Source organism: Calidris pugnax, unplaced genomic scaffold (assembly GCF_001431845.1).
Source record: "Calidris pugnax isolate Ruff unplaced genomic scaffold, ASM143184v1 scaffold402, whole genome shotgun sequence".
Classification (NCBI taxonomy): domain Eukaryota; kingdom Metazoa; phylum Chordata; class Aves; order Charadriiformes; family Scolopacidae; genus Calidris; species Calidris pugnax.
This window is the reverse complement of record NW_015091205.1, coordinates 220655-230371: the sequence shown is the minus strand read 5'-3', so window position 1 is coordinate 230371 and position 9717 is coordinate 220655. Positions and strand designations below refer to the sequence as shown.

General features: G+C 59.9%; 1 protein-coding gene across 1 annotated transcript in view; it reads left to right on the top strand.

Annotated features, from left to right (window-relative positions):
- LOC106898491 overlaps window positions 1-9717 on the top strand; it is a 14753-nt gene continuing 5036 nt past the window's right edge. The window contains exons 1-2 of the mRNA XM_014959767.1: window positions 1-78; window positions 540-725. Of these exons, the coding sequence (XP_014815253.1) occupies window positions 1-78; window positions 540-725 (264 nt within the window). The remainder of the gene's footprint in view (window positions 79-539; window positions 726-9717) is intronic.

Below are 9717 nucleotides of genomic sequence, written 5' to 3'. Positions count from 1 at the left end.
ATGGAGGAGCCGGGGATGGAGGAGTCGGGGACGGAGGAGTCGGGGACGGAGGAGCCGGGGGTGGAGGAGCCGGGGGAGGCTGGTCCCCGCCGCTCCCGGTTTTCCTGGGGCGGCAGCGCCTCTCGCTGGGGACCGGCAGCAGCGCGGCCAACAGCCCGCCCAAACCAGCCCCACTGCAGAGCATCCCTGCATCCCTGCCCCAAACCTGCCCCACTGCAGAGCATCCCTGCATCCCTGCTCCAAAACTGCCCCACTGAAAAGCGTCCCTGCATCCCTGCTGCAAACCTGCCCCACTGCAAAGCATCCCTGCATCCCTGCTCCAAACCTGCCCCACTGCAAAGCAGCCCTGCATCCCTGCTGCAAACGAACCCCATGGCAAAGCAGCCCTGCATCCCTGCCACAAACCTGCCCCATTGCAAATCAGTCCCACTGCAAAGCAAACCTGCATCCCCGCCAGAAATTTGCCCCATTGCAAAGCAGCTCAGGGGCAACGCTCACCCCTCAGCCCCCTATTTCTTCACCTGCCATCGGATTTGCAGCCCAAACGACCCCTGGTTCCCAGTCCTGGCCCCGGGGGGACCTTCCCACGACCGGGAGGGACCGGCCCGGGGCTGGGGACGGAGGAGTCGGGGCTGGAGGAGCCGGGGATGGAGGAGCGGGGGATGGAGGAGTCGGGGACGGAGGAGTCGGGGACGGAGGAGCCGGGGGTGGAGGAGCCGGGGGAGGCTGGTCCCCGCCGCTCCCGGTTTTCCTGGGGCGGCAGCGCCTCTCGCTGGGGACCGGCAGCAGCGCGGCCAACAGCCCGCCCAAACCACTGCCATCGGATTTGCAGCCCAAACGACCCCTGGTTCCCAGTCCTGGCCCCGGGGGGACCTTCCCACGACCGGGAGGGACCGGCCCGGGGCTGGGGACGGAGGAGTCGGGGCTGGAGGAGCCGGGGATGGAGGAGCCGGGGATGGAGGAGTCGGGGACGGAGGAGTCGGGGACGGAGGAGCCGGGGGTGGAGGAGCCGGGGGAGGCTGGTCCCCGCCGCTCCCGGTTTTCCTGGGGCGGCAGCGCCTCTCGCTGGGGACCGGCAGCAGCGCGGCCAACAGCCCGCCCAAACCAGCCCCACTGCAGAGCATCCCTGCATCCCTGCCCCAAACCTGCCCCACTGCAGAGCACCCTGCATCCCTGCTCCAAACCTGCCCCACTACAGAGCATCCCTGCATCCCTGCCCCAAATCTGCCCCACTGCAGAGCATCCCTGCATCCCTGCTCCAAAACTGCCCCACTGAAAAGCGTCCCTGCATCCCTGCTGCAAACCTGCCCCACTGCAAAGCATCCCTGCATCCCTGCTCCAAACCTGCCCCACTGCAAAGCAGCCCTGCATCCCTGCTGCAAACGAACCCCATGGCAAAGCAGCCCTGCATCCCTGCCACAAACCTGCCCCATTGCAAATCAGTCCCACTGCAAAGCAAACCTGCATCCCCGCCAGAAATTTGCCCCATTGCAAAGCAGCTCTGCATCCCTGCTCCAAACCTGCCCCACTGCAAAGCAGCCCTGCATCCCTGCTGCAAACGATCCCCATGGCAAAGCAGCCTTGCATCCCTGCTCCAAACCTGCCCCATGGCAAAGCATCCCTGCTGCAAACATGTCCCATGGCAAAGCATCCCTGCATCCCTGCTGCAAATGAGCCACATCACAAAGCATCCCTGCCCCAAACCTGCCCCATTGCAAAGCATCCCTGCATCCCTGCTGCAAATCAGCCCCACTGCAAAGCATCCCTGCATCCCTGCTCCAAACCTGCCCCATGGCAAAGCATCCCTGTATCCCTGCCCCAAACCTGCCCCATTGCAAGCCAGCCCCTCACAAATCATCCCTGCTGCAGACCTGCCCTATTGCAAACCAGCCCCACTGCAAAGCATCCCTGCATCCCTGCTCCAAAACTGCCCCACTGAAAAGCGTCCCTGCATCCCTGCTGCTGGAGAGAGCCAGAAGGTCTCCCCTCAGCCTCCTTTTCTCCAGGCTGAACCCCCCCAGCTCCCTCAGCCTCTCCTCACAAGTTCTCCAGACCCTTCTCCTTGGTCTCCAGACCCCTCACCAGCTCCATTACCCTTCTCTGGACCCTTCTCTGCACCTTCTCTGGTGCTTCTGGATGAAGCACCCCCATGGGTGCAAAGGGGTCCCCAAGATATGCCCACACAATAGAGGGGGACAAATCATTCCAGGGACAACACTTACCCCTCAGCCCCCTATTTCTTCACCTGCCATCGGATTTGCAGCCCAAACGACCCCCGGTTCCCAGTCCTGGCCCGGGGGGACCTTGCAACGACCGGGAGGGACCAGCCTGGGGCTGAGGATGGAGGAGCCGGGGGTGGAGGAGTCGGGGTTGGAGGAGCCGGGGATGGAGGAGCCGGGGCTGGAGGAGCCGGGGACGGAGGAGCCGGGGGTGGAGGAGCCGGGGGAGGCTGGTCCCCGCCGCTCCCGGTTTTCCTGGGGCGGCAGCGCCTCTCGCTGGGGACCGGCAGCAGCGCGGCCAACAGCCCGCCCAAACCAGCCCCACTGCAGAGCATCCCTGCATCCCTGCCCCAAACCTGCCCCACTGCAGAGCACCCTGCATCCCTGCTCCAAACCTGCCCCACTGCAGAGCACCCTGCATCCCTGCTCCAAACCTGCCCCACTGCGCAAACGACCCCCACGGCAAAGCACCCCCGCACCCCTGCCACAAACCTGCCCCATTGCAAATCAGTCCCACTGCAAAGCAAACCTGCATCCCCGCCAGAAATTTGCCCCATTGCAAAGCAGCTCTGCATCCCTGCTCCAAACCTGCCCCACTGCAAAGCAGCCCTGCATCCCTGCTGCAAACGATCCCCATGGCAAAGCAGCCTTGCATCCCTGCTCCAAACCTGCCCCATGGCAAAGCATCCCTGCTGCAAACATGTCCCATGGCAAAGCATCCCTGCATCCCTGCTGCAAATGAGCCACATCACAAAGCATCCCTGCCCCAAACCTGCCCCATTGCAAAGCATCCCTGCATCCCTGCTGCAAATCAGCCCCACTGCAAAGCATCCCTGCATCCCTGCTCCAAACCTGCCCCATGGCAAAGCATCCCTGTATCCCTGCCCCAAACCTGCCCCATTGCAAGCCAGCCCCTCACAAATCATCCCTGCTGCAGACCTGCCCTATTGCAAACCAGCCCCACTGCAAAGCATCCCTGCATCCCTGCTCCAAACCTGCCCCATTGGAAAGCATCCCTGCCGGAAACCTGCCCCATGGCAAAGCGTCCCTGCATCCCTGCTGCAAACGAGCCACATCACAAAGCATCCCTGCCAGAAACCTGCCCCTTTGCAAAGTATCCCTGCATCCCTGCTGCAAACCAGCCCCACTGCAAAGCAACCCTGCATCCCCGTTGCAAATCAGCCCCACTGCAAAGCATCCCTGCATCCCTGCTGCAAATCAGCCCCACGGCAAAGCATCACTGCATCCCTGCTGCAAATCAGCCCCATTGCAAAGCATCCCTGCATCCCTGTCGGAAACCTGCCCCATGGTAAAATCACAAAGCATCCCTGCCAGAAACCTGCCCCATGGCAAAGTGTCCCTGCATCTCTGCTGCAAATCAGCCCCACTGCAAAATATCTCTGCATCCCTGTTGGAAACCTGCCCCATGGCAAAGCATCCCTGCATCCCTGCCACAAACCTGCCCCATTTCAAGCTTGCCCTTCATCCCTGCTGCAGACCTGCCCCATTGAAAACCAGCCCCACTGCAAAAGAAACCTGCATCCCTGCTGCAAACCAGCCCCACTGCAAAGCATCCCTGCATCCCTGCTGCAAATCATCCCCACTGCAAACCATCCCTGCATCCCTGCTGCAAACCAGCCCCATTTCAAGCCTGCCCCAAACCTGCCCCATTGCAAGCCAGCCCCATCGCAAATCATCCCTGCATCCCTGCTGCAGACCTGCCCCATTGCAAACCAGCCTCACTGCAAAGCAAACCTGCATCCCTGCTCCAAACCTGCCCCAAATCTGCCCCATTGGAAAGCATCCCTGCTCCAAACCTGCCCCACGGCAAAGTGTCCCTGCATCCCTGCTGCAAACGAGCCACATCCCAAAGCATCCCTGTTGGAAACCTGCCCCATGGCAAATCATCCCTGCATCCCTGCTGCAAACCAGCCCCACTGCAAAGCAAACCTGCATCCCTACTCCAAACCTGCCCCACTGCAAACCATCCCTGCATCCCTGCTGCAAACCAGCCCTGCTGCATCCTTACCCTGCATCCCTGCCGAAACCCTCTCTCCTGAAAACCTTCCCCGCATCCCCGCTGCAGCTCTTCCCTGCTGCAAACCATCGCCCCATCTCCCTGCTGCAAACCTGCCCCACAGCCCCACCGTCAACCCTCCCTGCGTCCCTGCTGCCAGCCCCACTGTGAACTGTCCCCATGTCCCTGCTGCCAGCTGGGAAAAGCCCCTCTCCTCCCATTTTCTTGCTGAGAAGCTGGATCACAGGGTGGCAGGGGACAAGGGGCCACCACAGATAGTGTGAGTTGCCTTCTTCCCTCTCCCTGATGGGATTTGGAGCATCCCTGCCCCTCCCGAGGGATCACCAGGGGCTGGCTGTCCCCCCCTTGGTGTGGTGGGGCTCAGACTCCATCCCCAGTGCTCTCCCAGTGCCTCAGTGGTGTCACAGAGCAGGGAGCAGACCCAGGACTGTGGCAGGGACCTGAACTTGCCCCATGGCTTCTCAGGGCACTGGTGCCACACCCCCCGAGCTGTCCCCACAGCCTGCCTGGATGGCAGCAGAGGGAATTATCCCATCTCCCTCCCTTCCCATCAGGCACAGAGATTGGGATGCTCCCTGGGGACATGGGGAAAGCGTGTCCTCCAAGAGCTGGGACCCCCCCCTTGGTGTGGTGGGGCTCAGACTCCATCCCCAGTGCTCTCCCAGTTCCTCAGTGGTGTCAAAAAGCAGGGAGCAGAGCCAGGACTGTGGCAGGGACCTGAACCTGCCCCATGGCTTCTCAGGGCACTGGTGCCACACACCCCGAGCTGTGCCCACAGCCTGCCTGGATGGCAGCAGAGGGAATTATCCCATCTCCCTCCCTTCCCACCGGGCACAGAGATCGGGATGCTCCCTGGGGACAAGGGGAAAGTGTGTCCTTCAAGAACTGGAAGCTGAATGCATGAAATGGATGCTCTTAACTCAAAACACCTGGATGGGGAGGAGGAGGAGGGGGCTGGAAAGCAAAGGTGCTGGGCAGCAGAGAGCCCCAGCTGGGCTTCAGAGCTCCCTGCAGGGGCTGGTTGTCCCCCCCTCGGTGTGCTGGGGCTCAGAGTCCATCCCCAGTGCTCTCCCAGTTCCTCAGTGGTGTCAAAAAGCAGGGAGCAGAGCCAGGACTGTGGCAGGGACCCGAACCTGCCCCATGGCTTCTCAAGGCACTGGTGCCATGCACCCCGAGCTGTGCCCACAGCCTGCCTGGATGGCAGCAGAGGGAATTATCCCATCTCCCTGGCTTCCCATCGGGCACAGAGATTGGGAGGCTCCCTGGGGAGCTGGAAGCTGAATGCATGAAATGGATGCTCTTAACTAAAAACACCTGGATGGGGAGGAGGAGGGGGCTGGAAAGCAAAGTGCTCGGCAGCACAGAGCCCCAGCTGGGCTTCAGAGCTCCCCGCAGGGGCTGGTTCCTCAGTGGTGTCAAAAAGCAGGGAGCAGAGCCAGGACTGTGGCAGGGACCCGAACCTGCCCCATGGCTTCTCAAGGCACTGGTGCCATGCACCCCGAGCTGTGCCCGCAGCCTGCCTGGATGGCAGCAGAGGGAATTATCCCATCTCCCTCCCTTCCCATCGGGCACAGAGATTGGGATGCTCCCTGGGGAGCTGGAAGCTGAATGCATGAAATGGATGCTCTTAACTAAAAACACCTGGATGGGGAGGAGGAGGGGGCTGGAAAGCAAAAGCTGTGCCCACAGCCTGCCTGGATGGCAGCAGAGGGAATTATCCCATCTCCCTCCCTTCCCATCGGGCACAGAGATTGGGATGCTCCCTGGGGAGCTGGAAGCTGAATGCATGAAATGGATGCTCTTAACTAAAAACACCTGGATGGGGAGGAGGAGGGGGCTGGAAAGCAAAGTGCTGGGCAGCACAGAGCCCCAGCTGGGCTTCAGAGCCCCCCACAGGGGCTGGTTGCCTCTGAGCAAGCTCTGCAGCACACAGGGAGCAAAGCCTTTTCCTCTCATTATTTTCCTGACATCTCGAAGAGGTCCCTCTAAGCGCCGGGGGCTTTGGGGAGGAGGGTTTGATAGGCAAAGGCAGAGTTTTTAGCAGTTTCCATGGGCTGTGACAGCAGTTTGTGCCCTGCTGGAGCCAGGACGCAGCCCCTCAGCTGAGGATTTCGCTCCTGCAAAGATGCTGCTCGGCATCCGAGAGATATTGGGGGGAGGGTTGTGCCCTGACCCCCTCACAGGATGACACCTCTGCTATTTAATCACCCCCCCGGGTGGGTTTTGAGCGTGATTCATACAAGATGGATGGTCTTGAGCTGCTAATGCCAGTCCCTGCTGTGACTGAGGGAGGTGGGGGACGAGCGGGTGGCTCTGAGCTCAGCACCCTGGGGTGGGCTCATCGCCTGCCCCCCTCCTCCCGAGCATCAGCAGGGCGCCTGCACATACTGGGGGAAACCAGAGCCGTACTGGGAGCTGTGGGAGGGTGGCTGGGAGTGATTTTGGTTGTGGATCCTGATATTGCCTGCTTTCTCCTGGCATCCCTGTGGTCTGTGATGCCTCCTCTGGTTCACTGGGCAGGGAGAGCTCACCCAAAGCAGGATGCTGCTGCCCCAGCATCTCCCTGTCGACATCCCGCCGCTGCTGGGAGCACTGGTGTGACTTGCAAATAGCATCAGTGTCACCAGGAGAGTAGAGGCTGTGATTTTCCAGCTCAAGAGACAGCCCCAACACAGCTTTCCCTGCAGGAAACCCTCCCAGAGCCTTGAACATCCCAGGATTTGTTTGCCGGGGAGCTGGAGGCCACCAATTAATGAGGCTGGGATGGAAATGTGGCACAGAGGAGCCTGGAGGTGGGGGCAAGGGGGGGCCTGGGGGAGGCCGAGGGGGTTATAGGAGATGAGGAATCCTTGAAACAGACCCCCCCTGTTGTGGTAAAACGACCTGAGCCCCACAGTCCCCCAGGAACGCGGGGGTTTTGGGGGTCAGCTTTACTTCGCTGGGGTGCCAAGGGCTAAATCTGGGTGGGCTCATCGCCTGCCCCCCTCCTCCCTATGGCACCTTTGTACCCCTGAGTCACACGGGGATGGGGACACAAGTGTTTTTCCCCTGTGACAGACCAGTTTGGCACCGCTGCCAGCCAACGGGACGCTGATCACGTCGGTGCTGGGAAGGGCACATCTCCTGGTGACGGCTTCCCCAGCCGATAAAAATCACTGTTCCTGGCTGAGACATTGGAGGAAGCTTCTTCTAAGGGCTGGCTGTGCCCTGTTTGCTCTCCAAGATGGGTTCTCTGGGGTTTAGAAGCCCTGGAGGGAGCTGTGGGAGGAGGACTAACAGGCACAGGTGAGCTCAGAGATGTCCCTGGCCATTCCTGCTGGGAGGGAGGGTGAGCATCCCACCGGCTGAAATCTGTGGGACCCCACCACGAGCTGCTTTGTCACCCCAGGTGGTTAATAAAGGTGGTTTTCAGCTTGATCCTCACTCTGGGGTCAATCCCAGGAAAGGCTGCCCTCAGGTTTTGCCCCCCCAGGGCCATCGGGGGGTCGTGAGCATCCTCCCAACCTGTGCTGCAAAGCCCGGCCGGTGCAGAGACACAAAAACCATTTCCAACCATCCTGGTGGCTTCTGGCTCTGGGGCTGAAATGGGAACCCCAAGTGCGACAGGACGATGAGTCACATTTCCCAGAAAAAGGGAATTAAACACATCTATTCCCCCTGGAGAAGGGGAAGAGCAGGCTCTGGGCCGCTCGGTGTGTCTCCAGGGGGGGTTAAACCAAAGCTGGGACACTGAGACCGTGGGGTTTGTCACGGAGGAAGATGGTCTGTGTGTCTTGGGGGGGGGGACGGGAGCTGGTGACCCCCCCTGGGTGATGGAGCCTGATGGGGAAAAGCTGCTGAGCATCAGCAGGGCGCCTGCACATACTGGGGGAAACCAGAGCCGTACTGGGAGCTGTGGGAGGGTGGCTGGGAGTGATTTTGGTTGTGGATCCTGATATTGCCTGCTTTCTCCTGGCATCCCTGTGATCCGTGATGCCTCCTCTGGTTCGCTGGGCAGGGAGAGCTCACCCAAAGCAGGATGCTGCTGCCCCAGCATCTCCCTGTCGACATCCCGCCGCTGCTGGGAGCACTGGTGTGACTTGCAAATAGCATCAGTGTCACCAGGAGAGTAGAGGCTGTGATTTTCCAGCTCAAGAGACAGCCCCAACACAGCTTTCCCTGCAGGAAACCCTCCCAGAGCCTTGAACATCCCAGGATTTGTTTGCCGGGGAGCTGGAGGCCACCAATTAATGAGGCTGGGATGGAAATGTGGCACAGAGGAGCCTGCAGGTGGGGGCAAGGGGGGCCCGGGGGAGGTCGAGGGGGTTATAGGAGATGAGGAATCCTTGAAACAGAAGGGGGGGAATACAGCTCCCCACCGCTCTTCTCCCCTCTCCACCCAAGGGGCTGCAGCCCCGAAGGGTCCCAACAGCTCGTGTCTCTGATGACTCATGTGCACGGCAAGAAAAAGCCACAAGCAGGACTAGAAAACACAGAAACCAGTATTTAATACCCCCCAGGTGACCCAGGGAGCATCATCTCAGGGTTCTGGGGGCAAACCCCGTCCCTGTTTTCGGGGCACAGGGCAGGGGGGGGTTAATTCAGTGCTGGCCAAGGCAGGGATGCTGCGGGAACAGATTTCAGGTGTTTTTGCAGTGATTTAGGGTTTGTGTGGCAGTGCCAGGAGGGGGGGGACGTTGGCTGACAGCAGTTACAAAAACAACAACAACAACAACAAAACAACAACAAAATCAGGAAGGGTCTTCATGGTCACAGGAACAAAGGGCTTTGACATGTGCCCCCCCCCCTTCAGGCTCAAAAAATGCCTCAGCGACTAAAAACAACCCGTGTTTTATTATAAAAAGGTGATGTTTTGCCTTAAGGAGATGCTCTGGATGGATGTTGGGGTCCACTAACGGGGGGAGCTGAGCGAGACCCCACCCCCCCAGGGCTCCCAAGAGAGGATTTAGGGCCAGGGATGCAGGGGGGGGTGCTGGCATGGGGAGATGCAGCCAGACAAAGGACACAGACGGACAAACAACCGCCCGTTGGGGACCCAACCGGGGCACAGGAGACCCCCCGGGCACGGGGATCTCACTCACATCCACATGGGTGGTTGTTGGAGGGCAAAAAGCAGCTTTTCACTTTTTTTTCCACTCTAGCAAGTGTTTCTGTAGTTTGCTGTTACGGCAGCGACAGAAAACCGTAATATAAAAATTATTCCACGGAACACAGGGCTTTGTTGGTGGTTGAGCTTTCACCGGAGAGATTGGAAATTAAAAATATATATTAAAAAAAATAAAATATATATATTCCCTCGCTTTGTTCAAGGACGTTAAATACTCCTTCCCTCCAAATCTGCAGCCCCGTGCGTGCCCCGGGAGCATTTTAATGCTGATTTTTCTGCCCCTGGGCCAGCTGGTGGCCCCATAAAAGCCCTCGCCCCGTGATTTAGGGCAATGGCCCAACGGGGAAGGGAAG